The 15,954-nt window shown below is 38.5% G+C and overlaps 1 protein-coding gene across 4 annotated transcripts in view; it reads right to left on the reverse strand.

Moving 5' to 3' along the window:
• The window catches only part of DST (dystonin), a 294,261-nt gene that overhangs the window by 262,977 nt on the left and 15,330 nt on the right, over nucleotides 1-15,954 (reverse strand). For all 4 annotated transcript variants that reach the window (XM_036379370.2, XM_036379365.2, XM_036379364.2 and 1 more), the window contains exon 3: nucleotides 14,607-14,795. In XM_036379370.2, the coding sequence (XP_036235263.1) occupies nucleotides 14,607-14,795 (189 nt within the window). The remainder of the gene's footprint in view (nucleotides 1-14,606; nucleotides 14,796-15,954) is intronic.

The raw sequence follows: 15,954 nt of genomic DNA on the forward strand, positions 1-15,954 counted from the left end.
TGCCTCACTGGAACTTCATAGTGAAGGATTACTTCCTTATATCTAATCTAAATCTACCCTCTTTCAGTTTAAAACTAGCATATTTTGTTACACAGCAACAGCCCCATTCAGCCATTCTAGAGTCCAGATTTGATATTAAGCCAGATAGTATTTTAGGCTTGTATTGCAGCCCTTTTCACAATTTTTTTTTCTATAAAGGGGCCTAAAGGGTACCTTTTCTTAAAGAAGAAATTTGTACAGCAATTGAGATATGATGAAATGTATTATTGTTGTCTAATTTATTTTTTTTTACTGTCAGCTGTCATGGGGGTATTTTACCCATTTAAAACTCAGAATCTGCATAATCCAGAGAAACAACATGATGATCTCTTTGTTCTGCATAAAATTAAAAAATAATATATAGTTAAATAATAAGAGGAGATCACTTATTAGTGTTTTTCCTTCTATTAGTGTTTTTTTCCTCTTCACTTCTATCCCAACTCTCTTTTCTCCTTGTAGAGTACTCCATGGTGAAGTTTGAAATGTGTGAGTTGTGAGGGAGGGAGTGAATACATAAAACCAATTAACTGAATTCTAGTTCACTGTATTGTGATGTAGAGAGAGCAAAAGGTAAGTGCAGAAAAACAGAAACATGAGATGTCTGATCCCAGCTCAGATTTCTTTCATAATTACTTTTAGTGCAGAGACTATTTGGCTGTCAGTTTGTATAATAAACTAAAACTGGATCTCATAAAGCAAGATGGTCACATATAGGTGTCTTCCTGATAAGAGCTGGAAGTGCTCAGCTTGCTGCAGAGCACTTTGCTGTTCCAGCTGGGGCTACCAGGGCCTCTCATGTGCTTAGTCAGGGATTAGGTTCCTTTGAGCCTGTCCTTAGCCCCAGATTTTGCCATAGAAGAGAAAGTGTTGCCTTTAATCCCAGCTCTGAACATCCTGCTTCAGGCCTGTACCTTCTTTTGACTGATCAGCAACCCTCAGTATCTTTGGCTCACACAGACCCACAGAGACAGATTCTGATTTTCATCTTTTTCACCTTCTGCATTTCTAGCTTATAGTATGAAAGTTTGAAAGAGACCAAACACAGTGTTGTGTGGTGCTATAGCAATAGTTTGTTAGTATTTATGTAGCAGCTTGAAATATGCAAGAACAAAGTACAATAGCAATTGCTATTGAAGTTTTGGGGAAAGATCTCTCAACTCTCAGATTTATTTTTGAAAGTAAGCTATAAATTTTATCCATTAGGGTTTCCTTTTTTTTCAAAAGAGGCCTTCACAGCCCATTATTACATTTCATAACATCTCCTCTGACCTCTAGAAGCCAAAAGCACTGTTGAGTGGTTGTTCATTGTGCACCATCAGTCTACTGAGATGTCAGTTTTAGGGAAAAGGAGTCTGCCTTTCAGTCTACTCTGCTACAATACTGGAACATAAACTATGTGAGAAGACTCCACTCATATTTTATGAGAATCAAACTGAACAGGCAATGATAGAGCAGTGTTTGGCTTCTGTGTGTATTACAACTAGCTATCTGCTTTTAGGTTATCCTACCTTAATTGATACATGCAGTAACCAAATGAATAATCAAAACCCACTTTAGCTTTTTAACTCTTCAATTACCATGTTGTTTCATTTTCAGAGCAATGTAGGAAGTTCAGAAAGGAATTTTTCATAACAACAAAATCCGGAAAACATTAAGAAATGTCAACTTCTAACTTAATGACAGTCTATTTTCTTATTCAGCATGGAGATACTTCTGAGTAATGCATACACAGAGATATTGAACACCTAGGTATTTTTTACTTCGCTATTCCAAAGGTGTTTATAACAAACTGAACAACTTTGAGTAAATTAACAGTTTTGATATGAATTCTGTAATTGTTCCTCTTTTGTACACAGGTACTGTTTGTGTACCATTCAACCCACTGGACTCTATGTTTCTAGCATACACATTTTCCATGATAGAGTTGTAAGTCCCAAATAAGCATTCCATTATCAGAGCAACATATTAAGCAGCTTAAAAAATAGGAAATAACGCAGAACATCTATACTATTCTGAAAAAGTTCCTGGCCCATTAGGACAACATGTAGGGGAAAAAAGGTTGTTATATTCTGTTAAAATCAGAATATGTAAGGCACTTCTGTTATTTCTGTATAAATTACATGGCTGTGTGCAAGTGAAAAACATCAGTTTTTCAGACAATGCTTTTTGGGGGAGCGATGTGAGTGAAGTGTCTCTTAGATCCCCCAAAATATTGATCACCCTTACTTAGCCTACTCTTAGGGACTTGGCAAGGGTCAGGACTTGACTGGTCTTAGCTTGAAGGCCTGTAAGGTCACAGCGCAGTTGCTGTAGCTGTTTATTCTTCGCCTCCGATAGCGCACTGCTGCAGCCTGAGGCCTCTCTGCATCCCCGTGGCTGCTCCGCAGGAGCGGCTGCAGCCGCAGCGCTCTTTGCGCGGGCACGGAGGGCGCCGCAGCCCCCGGGAGCTCGGCCCGGCGGAGCGGGCAGCGTCCAGAGGCGGGATCCAGGCGGGGATCCCTGGCACGGCTCGCTGCCGGTGCCGCACGGGGGTGCACAGCGCGCACCAGTGCCGGGAGCGGCGCAGCGCAGAGCCGAGCTCCCTTTGCCGCTGCCGGCGGGCGCCCGCACATCAGGCGAGTTGCAGGAGCCGCCTGAGTCAGGCTGGCAGCCGTGCTGTAAAGCGAGCTGGCTTCCAGTAACGGGGATGATTTCAAAGAAGCATTTCGTATACTTGTTAGAGGGATTCGGCCAAGTTGCAAGGCATGATTTCCCCTGAGGAGGGAAAGAATTGCTGTTTGTCATAGGTGAGGCACTGCAGAAGATCAGGGAGAGACTGAGTGGAAGATGCTGTAGCTGGCAGATGGTGTAGAGCGTTGCACACCACCAGAGAGCAGGAAAGCACCTGGAAATAGGAGGTGATGAAAGGGTCGAGAACAGCAGGGACTGCACACTGTCATTCCTGGGGGAGGGAAGCATCAGTCGAGGTCAGGTTTCAAATTCGGTCAGGCAAACCAGCTGGGAAAAGCTGCTGCAAGGCTGATACCAAATTATCTTCATATTACAAAAATTTCCCAACCCTATGACACATCAGAGATTGTGCTGACCAGCTGAATTCTAATCAATAGTTTGTACTTTCACATTTTATCTTTAAGAAGATTGTCCACTGCAGTGAGTCCTTTCATGCTGCTTTTTGGAAGCTGTGGGACGTACAAGTCAACACTGACTGACATTTAATTTTCAGTTTAGTAATGAGTTATTTATATTTCACTTATACTAAACTATCTCAGAATTCCTGGAATATATTTTTTTCTTTAATTATACTCATTGCAGGAAATGGATAAATATCAACAGAAATTAAGCAGTAGAATAATGATTTTACTTGGTGTGCTTCAGCAAAATTCCTTTTAATTTAAAATAATTTAGAATATCCATTGAAAGCGAATGGCTATTTTTGTCCTTTAACATCCCAGACTGAATGATATCAAAGTGGATCAACTTTTAAAGTAAAATAACAAATTTAAGACAAAATCTAGGGCAACTGAATGTTCCCATTAGTAAATCTTTATCACTTTAACCTGGGTAGATGATAATGAAATGGAGAACACAAAACATCCAAAATGTATGTAATCAGGCTATGTGAGTCCTTGGGACTGCATGTTGTCAGAAATGATCAAAATTCAAAACACACACAAATTAAAGTACCAACAAGGACAATGTAAAGCCAGTGATAATGAACTTTAAAAAAAAATCACCAGTGGAGATGTAGATATAGGAAATTAATATTTTTCTTTTGTTCTGTGCCACTTACTGAAGAGGACATCCATATGTGCAAGTACCTATGTTATCAGGAAATATGAAAATTACTACAGAGTTTCTGGGTTTGTATTTATTGTCATAAAACAATAAGCAGAAAGCTGGAAGGCAAATGCACTACATCTGAAACTCCTGATCATCCAGGGTCTGGCTCTATGTTAAACTGTCTTTGCAAACAGGTAGGCTTTTCAAACATCAATACAACACCCACCTGCTCTGTAGAGAGAACATACATTCTTTCTTTCTAAAGGTAGGAGAAGATGGAAACAAGCATTCGGGGTTTATTCTATCATCCTTGTTTTAGAACTAAATTTGAAGACTCAATCCAGCAATCAATCAACATTAAACTATTTGAAAATACATATTCTTATAGTTACACACACCAGTTTTAATAATTAGAGATTTTTCTCTTATCAAATCAATTTTGAGTTTCTTTATCTTAAGTTTGCTTGAAAATATTTCCTTTGCAAGGTTTAATTTTCTTAAAATTTTTTAGTCTTAGCTGACTGGAGAAGCCTGAGAGCAAGATTATGAAAACATCCAGTAGTTATTTGTAAACACTAAAAAAATCCCAGTAATCTTTTTTGAGAAGACTGTAAGCTTTGGGATGGATACTTCAAATATGAATATGCTTTAAGCTAGACATAAGTCTTTTGCCATCTTTGTTAAAAATCTGTCTACATTTGTCAGAGTGATAAGTCTTTGAGGTATAAATATCATCTGCTATCCCTGGCATCAGGGAGTATAAAGTAAAGCTTTTAAAATTTGTGTTTGATCTCACTACTCTGACAGGAAAACTGCTGCAGAACTTCCTGCTGTCTTGATTACAAGTGATCTTCTAGTTGCCACCTCAACCTTATTCCTGGTCTTTTGGGGGCTTTTTGCAACAACAATGTTCATTTCCTTAAATAATCTTTTTGCTTCCCCAATGTATTCATAGCCTGCATATTATCTCCTCTCACCTTCTTTTGATTTTGCTGAGCAAATGAACTTCTTTTAATCTCTCCTTACCTACTAGCAGTTCTTCTTTGCAAAGGTAAATATTTTGATTTAACTATTTCTAGTATTCAGGTAACTACCAATGTTATTTTACCAGACTTTTTTAAACAGGGTTCAAATTTCTTAACTAAAATGTCTTCAATGTATCATCTCTGAAAAATCCCTTCAGACTGGCACCCCCTAAACAGAGTCTCTCAAGGGTTTCAGATCTGCCAGACACAGAATGACCAAGCAAATTTCACCCTCACAGCTCTTACCTCCACGCTTGGGACACCTACCATCCCCACCAAGGAGCTGACCAGGATCCTTCCAGCTTGGAGATCCAGAGGAAAACTAATCTTGGCATTTAATTGTTGCTGGCCATGGTTTCAGGTTGATGGCAGTGCGGACAAGAGGCATGGAGAGCAGGGCAAGGCAGGCACCAGGCCTGAGGAGGAGACTCTTGGTTTGTGCTCTCCGTGACTCGCTCGGCCGCGCGCAGGCAGCGGGAGGGAGGAAGAAGCTGTGATGTGAATGTGGAGAGGACAAACACCGGAACCGGCATGCTGCAGGAAAGGGCTGCAGGAACACACCGGGACTGACGGCCTGAGGGACAGACTGACAGTCTGGGAGCTGCAGCTGGAAAGCATTCAAGGGAGCAGCAGACTCTGTGCACAAGGACTACAGGAGAAATGGACCTGCAAGGAACTGCGGCGATCAGTGACCATCAGTGCTGGAGGAGCTCAGGGTCTGACATGCTGGCATGAAACTGGAGCTGCCTCTGCAAGAGGCTTTGAACAAGGCAGCCTAATGAACAAGGAGGGTATGAAGGTGTGTGTGAAGGTTTCAGAGAAGACAGACTAGAGCCAAAGAATGGAGTTTGCAACCAGGGGCCACAGGGAGGCACAGAAATCAAAGAGACTGCTTGAACAAATGCCTCAGAGCATGAAAGGACTGACCAGGAGAACCTGGGAAGGGCTCTGACATGAAGGAGTGAAACAAGAACTGGCAGAGCAAGAGCAGAAAAGCCAAGGTCAGCAGAGGAGTGAGGACTGGACAGCAAGGAAGGAGTTGGCAGAGACAGGTCAGGAGCAGGCTGGAGGAGACATGGCAGAAACAGCCACACTTGAGAAGAATGAGCACAAGAAAGCTCATTGCCCTAAGAAGCCTGGAAGGAAAGGGAAATTTCACCCCAACTCTGGCCATTAGCAAATATCTGAGAGTTCCTCTAGAAAAAAAATACCTCCTGCCCTGCATTACTGATTCATGAGAGGAATACAAATGCCATCAGTCTCTCCCTGAAATCCAACAGAATTTTCCATATTGTAGTCGAAGTGTCAAAACCTGCCAATGAGCTACACAGCTGAGCTTTTCCACTTTGTTTTTAACAGCAGTGGGAAATTAAACACAATGTTCCTGTTAAAGTAATTTTCCTAGGGCTGCAAAGTTAAGTACTAAAATGTTACCAAATCCCAGACTTAAGGTTCACCAAGCAGCCTTGCTTCAGCCTGTTTATTTGTATCTTACAATGCAGTCATAATGATGTGATCATATACTATTACATCCTCAGAAATTTTCTTAATAAAAGTCTTGCTCTTATTTACTGCAAATGATGGGTAATATTCACTCCACAAATGGTTATTCAGTATTTTGTTTGTTATCCTCAGTTCAATGGGCAGCTCTAGAACTTAACTTACTTCATGCTATTCAAATACTAGCCTGAAGAAGGAACTATTATTTAATAGGCTGGGTTTTTGTGCTCATCACTACAGTAGTATCTGACTGCTTCACTCCCATTACAGAGGATGCAAAGTAAACCAGGAGGTCAATATTTTGTACCTAGGTCAAATTGAGATGCCAGGGATCTGACTTTTAAGAGCCATTAATATTACATATCAATAATACTCAGACTACAGCACTGAACACAGAGTTCAGTGGTGATGGCAGTTTAAGAACTTCTATAAACCCAGCTACATGCTTTGATTCAGGCACTCAGAAAATGGAGGATAAAAAAATGTTTTAAACCAGTTGTTCAGCTTATTTACAGTGTCCCTGTGCCCACCCTTCAATCTCCAAAGCAGCACTCTCTCTTTTTAAAGAAATAAGAGATCCTCTGTCTTCCTGCAATCTCCTTTTTTATTCATTTATACATTTTACAACTTCTGCAGTAGAACTCCTACACATAAGAGTCATCCTAAGAGCACTTCCACCCTGTGGTGAATGCAGAGTACATCCTGTGAAAAACCAGCACACCATCCTACAATTAAAGCCTGTATGACAACGCAGATGCATAATCCACTGAATTACAGCCGCATGTGTAACCTTAATTCCAGTGCTTGATAATATCTGAACACTTGCCTCTGCCAAACTATTCTTTCAACATCATACCCATGTGTAGTGTTATATATAAATACAAATGGATAAGGGAGTCCCTTCCTATATAAAGATGTACTTTAATGTGCCACAGTAGGATGTTACACAATACAACTCTGAAGAATGACTCTGATGGCAGTGAAGGAAAAGGAAACATCTGCATTTAGACTATAATTACTATGCATCTGTGAGACAATTACTGGTCATTTTAAGTTGTGTAAACAACGCTATCAAGAAGATCAGAGCTGATTAATTTTTTTAACTTGCTTTCAGCTACTGTACAGAATTTACCATTTATAATCACATACATAAAACATTTTTTCTTACAGTTAAGACTGCTAGCACATTTTATCAGCTTAGGTTTCTATTACTGGCTCTCCCAGAAGGACACTGGGATTTATAAAAGAAAAATTCTGAACAGCTAAAAATTTAATTTCTCAATGAGGCTATGCTGCATGCATGTAGTAAAATTTTTTCAATGAACACAAAATCCCAGTTAATAGAAATCATGGCAAAATGATGGTGGCAAAAAAAAAAAAAAAGACATTTTTCAAGCCAGAGTTTCACAACTCTATTTCTTAGATACAACACTTGAATAATATTTTCTCTCATTCACTTCTAATTTAGTAGCAAGTTAGCTTCGGCTCCAAGGATGAAGAGTGCACTTTGCCCCTCTTTGTACACTTTAGATGGAAGAGAGTTAGACTGCTTTAAGCTCTCATCCCATTTTCACTAAATAAGCATTTGCCCTGGGAATGAAAGTTGGCTTAGACAAAATAAAAATGGTATAAAATCAGCTCACTTATCAAGAAAAATCCTGCTATATTAGAGGGCTTTGCCCACAGGTACAGGATAATTTGCAATGGTGTACAGAAAAATAACAGATTTTATGTTATTTTCAACCATGTAAATTTAAATCTAAGTAAATATATTCAAAACAAGCATGACCTGTCACCACAGGGGACAATCAATTCAAATGACCGTAACCCTCCAAATAAGAGCAGTGAAGTCAGTTAAGGTCCTCTAAATAGAGATTTGTACTGTTACTGCTATGCTTATTTCTTGTGTCTTTCTCCATTAATTATTAGCCCTATTGCAATTAATTTGTTTCTTTTGTACTATGCTTAATAGCTCTAGTACCTCAGTATAGGAAAAAAGCACAACAAAGTTAACAATAATTTTAAATCCCAGATCTAATTCTTAACATATCACTGTTGTGTTTTAGGAAAGAGTCGTTCTAAAATAGTAATGCAATCACCTCCAGGGCCTAGTGAAACTCATAGCAATACACCTTTAAGAAATCCCTTCAAAAACCTAAACTGCCTAGGAGCTGGGCAGAAGGAGTGGAAGAAATGGGCAATTGCTGTAACGAAATGGATGAGCTGCAGGGTGGAGAGGGAAAAGCAGCCAAGAGGAAATGGGGAGCAGGCAGCAAGGGAGGAGGTCACAGAAACTGGAAGAGCAGTGGGAAAATGAACTCTTTGGGCAAAACTGTTTATGAAGAATTTATCAGTAGGGGAGTTACTTGCTATAAGAAAAGCCAGAATACACAGCAGCTCAAAACAGAGATGTAAACAGTCTCTTGGAAAAATAACTAACTTCAAAGTCAACCTAATGGCCACTGAAAGCTTTCTCTTCATTTCAAACATGACTGGATTTAGCATTAATAGTCATATTTGCAAAGATCCTGTGCACTTAAAATAGGTTCCTTGAGATATTTATAAAAATGTTTAAGATGGCCAGATGCTTTAATCTTGTTAAAAGCTTTATGAAACCATCACCTAATAAACTGTCAGGACCTTCTCAAAATCCCCATCAATATCTTTTAAGTCTTTGTCCTGGTTTCAGCTGTGGTAGAGTTATTTTGATTCCTAGTGGCTGGTACAGTGTCATGTTTTGGGTTTAAGGTAAGAGTAATGTTGATAGCACACTGCTGATTTAGTCATTGCTGAGCATGGCTGACACTACATCAATGACTCTTCATCTTCTCATGGTGCTCTGCCAGCACAAGCAGCTGGGGGGTGACACAGCTGGGACAGCTGACCCCAGCTGAGCAAGGAGATGTTCCATACCATGTGGCATCATGCTGAGCAACAAAACTGGGGGAGCTGACTGAGGGTGGCAGCCTCCTGTTCAGGGACTGCCTGGGCATTGGTCAGTGGGTGCTGTGCAACTGCACTGGGCATCACTTGTTTTGTACATTGTTTCATAATTCTTATTATTTTCCCTTCCTATTCAGTCTGATTAAACCTTGTCTCTACCCACAAATTTTGCCTTTTTCTTATTTTCTTCCCCATCCTACTGGGGGCAGTGAGCAAACAGTTCTGTGGTGCTGTTCGTGCTTAGCTGCATGCCAGGCTAAACCATAGCTGTATTTAAAATGAAAAAAAATGCAGTTCTTATTTCCCTTTTTATTTGGATTCACATGTTCCCTGTGTTTGTTCCTTATGGCTGTGCTCAGACTGTCCTGAGAGAGGACCCATGCATGTGTGTGTGTGCACACGTGCGTGAGAATCTGACAGCTCACAGCTCTGCCATACGTTTGAGAATGTTAATATAATGTTAATAAAAATGCTGAAAGTGAAAGATGGCATGGTAGTGTTTTGACAAGTTTGCTTCTAAATGCAATTCGCAGGAGACACAATCCAACATGAGCATATGTCTCCAAAAGAAAGAAGATATGAATGCAATCTATAGATTAAATAGCTAATAGTTGGAAATAACCAAGTCTTGTGCAGAGTGATGGGCAATATTTTCATCTCATGTTTTAGGTCATTCAAATAGCATCTAAAGGACATAGTGGTACTGGAAAATTAGTACATAACATCAGAGTAAGAATAAATGGAAATTAATGAAATTAATATTATTTAATGCTACATATTAAAAACTCCTAAAGGGCCCTGTAGAACAACTTTATCCATATGAAAAAAATATTCTTAAGGTGTCAAAAATGTGAGACTTCTGGAACTTCTATACATTATTTGGTATCTGATATTTTAAAAAACTCCCAAGTATTTTTCAGACATAACTCTAATACTGATTTTCCCATAAGTTTTAAGGCTTAAATACAACATATAAGTAAACCAGGATAGTTGGAAAGACCATGAATGGGACAGTTTATGGTTTTACATGCATTAAAAATTGATCAAACTTTGCTTTCATGGTTTCTTTATCAGGGTATTCATAGTGCAAGTTTCACTTTGGCCATGGGATTAGTCTCAGTGGAGCCAAGTGAAGCTGTCCACATCAGGGATTTTTCACATGTGACCGCCCAGAAATCTGCCCTCTCTCTGTTTTCCTTGTAGTGACTTATAGTGATGCTGCACCCACTCCTAAGGAGCTAAATTGCTTCAGCAAAGGCCAGTCCTTAAATAATTAGAAACAGGTAAATTAGGAGACCCTGAGGAATACGTACAATCAGCAGTGCTTCTCGGATTATTGTTTGTCATCAGTTTATTCTTTGTAGGTTATTTCAGAGATACTTTTCTTTGTAACAATATTCACTAGTAATCACCTCAATACATGCTGTTGCTACAGTTCTGGGGCAAAATAGATCTTTGGATGTGTAAAGTACAAGGCTTTTGAGTAGAAAGAGGGCTTTCACATCTGAAAGTGAAGAAAACAGGTTTATTTATCACCCTGTCTCTGCAGTCTCATCTACCATGTCTTGGAGTGATCATGACAAACAAAACTGCAAATTTTGGTACTACATGTCATGATTGTAAATAATCCTGCTGGCTGCATGAGTCATTTAGGAGCCCTTCAAATTGTTTAACAATGGAGATGTCATAAGATGCTGCTTTGACATCATCTCTTTTCAATTATGTTCATGGTCATACAAACATTGTTTGGCAGAACTGTACACCCAACTGACCCCACAGCTCAGGAGCCACATCTGTTTACACAAACTCAAGGCCACCTATGAATAACTTGCAGCATTTTATACCTTGCTTCAGAGCAGAAGCACTATTTGAAATATAGACAGTATTTTCAAAATGCTTGTAAAAGAACCCTCAGTTTAAAATCTGCCCTGGAGAAGTATTGCTAGGCAGCAGCATGCTCACAACAAGAGATTTTTGCACATCCTTCCACACTTTCAGAAAATTTAACAGAATCAGGTACCCAGTTTGTGAAAGGAGCAATATGAAAGACTTCCTTGATTTGTATGCAATCACACCAACCTAAAAAACACAGTTCTGTTTGTTCTCAAGAGTTCTCCATTGTGTTCAAAAATTCAAAGCACACATCAGTAGTAGGTATGTGTACCCTCCTCCATAAGAAACTGATGTAAAGCTGTCACCTATAGAGAATGTCAGCACAAATAATATAGCCACTAATGACAGGGTGACCTAGAGGGCATGAGATATAACAATGTGCCCTACAAGGGGAAGCCTCAGCACTAGGTTCATGTTGCACTAGAATAAGATAAATAAAAATGAAAGTGGCTTATAAACTGTTTGGCTAGGATCAGTATGAGCACAAAATATATTTAATATCCCCATTAACAACGTGGAAGGTGTAAAAAAACCATTACATTTTCAGAGAAAACTAATGTTCTATTTCTGCACACATCTCCTCATGCAGATATTCAAGTGGAGTAATTATTTTCTTCAGTGGGATTACTCCCATCCAAACAATTACAACTAATTTAGTTCTGACAAGATCAGGAACAATACTGGAAAGATCTCAGATTGCTATGCAGGAAGTAAAAAATAATACAAGCAAATTCAGATAATTATAGCAGCAGCTAGGAAACTGCAAAACAAGATTTAGACACAACAAAACCGACCAAATACAAAATAGTCAAACTTAGCAAGAATAAGAAAGCCTAGCATCTAAATATCCACCAGAGCCTTAAATAAAATATCTGAAAAGTCTTTGTGCATATATCTTAATATGACAACAAAACAGGCTAACATATTTCAGGAGTTTAAATTTTGCTGGAGCAAAGGAAAAGCTTTCCCTAAGGTTCTTTTATAGTTACTTTGGAGATACCATTCTTGTCAGAAAAAAAGGGGACAAAAATGCATGAGGAGGGAAATAAAAAAAGGAGAACTGTTTTATGAGGAGAAATTATATGTTCTGGTTGGCAGACATCATACAGGAATTTTTTCAAGTGATGACTCAGCAGAATAATGTAAACATCAAGACAACAGATTATTTCTTTAGAGTGGTTCAAGTGGCCAGAGCTAGGAATATCGGGGGAAAAAGGGGAAAGAAATTATGCAGATCAACAAGAGCATTTCTGGCACTGAATCATGTACAAAGTACATGATGAAGTACAAAGATGAAGGTCAAAAGTCTCTCAGCTTCAAGCCATTGAGACTAAGTGGGATGAAGATGCAATAAACTGCAGGATGGACATCCTGGTGACTGCCTGGAACTTCACAACACTGCAGTGATTTGTCATGGCAATGGCATAAACCTTACTCACCCTGTCACCATGGCATTAATAATACACTCAAAATAACTTACAATGTCCATGAGAAATTAAATTGGTGACTTATGTTTTCTGGATTGTAGTATAATAAAGATAATTTATTCTTTTTTGGCAGAAATGTGCAGTCATCAAGGCTGTGGAAGGAAAAGCTATCAAAAGAACTATGTAACTATATAAAAGATACACTGCAAAAGCAATTTCAAGGAAGTGACATAATAGTGACAGCACTGAGAGAAGTTTTCTCTAAATCTGGGATTTATTATTGTTTCACTGAAACCTGGGACACCCTAGGACACAGTGGTAGATCTTCTTCAGACACAGCAGACACATGAAATGACACATAGTAACACTGCACATTTTCTATTCTTATATTTTTTATTTTTCTGATCCTTAAATCCCTGACATGTTACTGACTTTTGGAAAAAGTAGGGCTTTCTTAGCATAACTAATCCATTCTTCCAAACCTGTTTTGCTGCTTACATCATTTTTACAGTTTTAGCTCTTTAATTCAGTGGCACTGATGCTCTTTTTCCAGTGTTGGTAAACAGTGGCAATTGGTTACAGCCTCAGCAGTGACAGGCAGGCTTACCCTTGGCATGGGCCTACCATGGGAAAATATACAATCAAAGAAAAAAGGGAATTAAAAAAAAAAAACACCAACAAGAAGAGTGGTATGGAAAATAAGAGTTGATGATGGAAGAGATAAAGGAAAGATAACAAAGTAGGGAAAGGACCCTGAATGTGAATAATGAAGCGAGGGAGCCTAGTGAGAGGCTGGAGACTTAGTATGAGTAAAAGAGCTAGACAAAGTAGTCTAGAAAGAAAGATAGGATGGGAGTGAAAGGGAGATGCTTGAGAAGAAAGTGAGAGCAGATCCTTTAGGAAGAGTAGAAGACAAACCAATCATATCAAATTAAACACAAAAACATGAGCAGTGTAAAATAAACCATAAATAGAAGCATGAGAGAAGAGGAAGATGCAGACTAGTGAAGTGAAAGCAGAGAAACAAATTCAGATACTAGGTAAAAATTCTGGCAGTTGTTGGCAGCCATGGCTTTCTTTGCAGAAGTTGCTTGTTCTCTCAGGCAATGTAATTCCACTAAGGAATGCTTCCTCAAACCATCTTCAAAGCTCACTGATAATCCTTGGTGCTCAGTTAACACCAGTCTAGGAAGGCTCAGGTAGGTTCCAGCAACTTCAAGATAATCTGGTTTAGGGTACTCTCAATAATTACCTCTTTAATAATACTGACTTTATAAAGTTGCTCGAGCCCCATAACACTGGCACAGAAAAGCTCTTCAGAAAATGTGTCAAAGCAATGAGCTCATTAAAAAGAGAAATGCATTATGCCTGCAGGACAGAATAGGTCTTCATGCAAATTTACATTAGGAACTGTACGTCTCAACAAACTGTCATATTTCCATACTAAAAGTAGGTTATCAGTATTAAAATAACTGTGTGTAAATCAAGCTGAGGAGCAAAGAATCATGAGATTTGATCTAAGTTTTGTTGAGCAGAAAGATTGTAAACACTGTATAAAGTAGAAGAGATCTCAAAATTGAATCTAGTAATGATATTTAAATAAATTTAGTTGAGTACATAGCATCTCTGTTAAATCTAAGTAAGAAATTTAAATAAAATGCACATTTGCTATAAAAACCTGTTAAGTAATATCACTATAAAAATATAAAATTTAATATCTAACTTGATTATAGTCTATAGTCTAAATAATAAATTTTTAAAATCAAAATTAAAAAAGTTCTCTTCAAAACAGGATTATTTTTTAGAGTTATGCATCAACATTAAATACAGTCTTATCAACTTTTATTTGGATTTGCTGCTGAATATGAGCACTGAAAAGGTTTTTAAATTGAGGAAGAGAATATGAATAGCCCAAAAATTAGAATTATATTACATGCCTCGAAGTATAAGTGCTTTTATAACAGTAAGTGCTATTTATCCCTAAAGGTAGAATACTTACAGGTTTTCGAGTTGGGGTAACTTGAACAGAATGGTAAAATTCTGGTTGGACTCGGCTGCTTTTCTTGATTTTTCTTTTTCTTACAGAAGTTTCCTGCTCACTGAGGTGGTGAGCTTCCACTATGGGTTGTGTTTCCTCCAGGCGAGGTGCTACTCGTCTTCTGGCATGGCGAGGGCTGGATCTAAAGCCCTGCAAGAGGAAAAGGAATCATCGTGTTTGGCATCTCCCAAAATGGAGCTGTGCAACAACTGCAACATCACATTGGATCTTAACAGCTCAAACTACAGGCATGCTCACCTTAAATTAATATAATGTCCATATATACTGCATGTAACAATAAAGAGATGCTGCCAAGTGCTGTTAATATCACATCTGATTTACATTGCTCAATTATGTGTATTAGACACAGCCAGTAGCAGTAACTCCTGTTGCTTTTCTTTGTAACCTCAGGCTTTTAGTTATTTATAACTAAAAAGTTCTAATTTAAAATTTGTAATTAAAATTTTCCAGGTTAATTCTTGGCCTTGTGAGAAATGGTTTTAGGGAGCATGGGCTGAAAATATGGACTTTTTTCCTGAGAATGAAAGTGAAGAAAAATTGATAGGTGGCAACAATTATATCATCTCAGAAATATGGGTATATTTGGCCAAATTAATAAACTCAGGAAAAGCTGCCCTTCAGAAAGACTTTTTTAGAGGCTTTCTGGGAAAACCTCTGAGCAACATCCAGAATGGCTCATGGCCTTACAGAATTCTTATCATCTTCCTTTAATGGCAACATGTATAATGCTATCCCTTTATTGCTACCTGCAGAGCATTTACAATGAGCATTCTCTCATTTCACCGAGTCCCCTCATGAGCATGCACAAGTCTGACAAGGGCCATTTGTACTGAATACAATGTTGGTTGATATTAAACTTGGCCAGGTTGTAAATATTCATTCACTTAGTCATATCAGCTTTCAGAATAGGTGAGCCAAATCTGTCCTTAGTGATAGTCTGCAGCTTAAGGACTATATTTCTTTTCAAAACCAAGAATAGATGCAACAATTCCTAATTTTCTACTTTCTTTTTTCCTCTAGCAGAATACCTGCTGAAGTCCTTATGCAACAAAGCCAGCATTTTAGAACCCAGCTTCTGTGAGGTTAGATTTCAGATAAAACTGCAGAAATCTATGCTGTGAATCTAAATATCCTGAATTTCTGCCAGCAGAAAACTAGTGGGAGCACTACATTTCCATATAAATCTGCTGTTCTTTTGCTCCCCTCTTCCATTAGCTTTTGGGTTTTGGGATTCGTTTTGCCTTTTTTGTTGTCATTTTAATTAGGAAATCAGCATGGAAGAGTTGTG

The sequence above is a fragment of the Molothrus ater genome, chromosome 3, assembly GCF_012460135.2.
Source record: "Molothrus ater isolate BHLD 08-10-18 breed brown headed cowbird chromosome 3, BPBGC_Mater_1.1, whole genome shotgun sequence".
Taxonomy (NCBI): Eukaryota; Metazoa; Chordata; class Aves; order Passeriformes; family Icteridae; genus Molothrus; species Molothrus ater.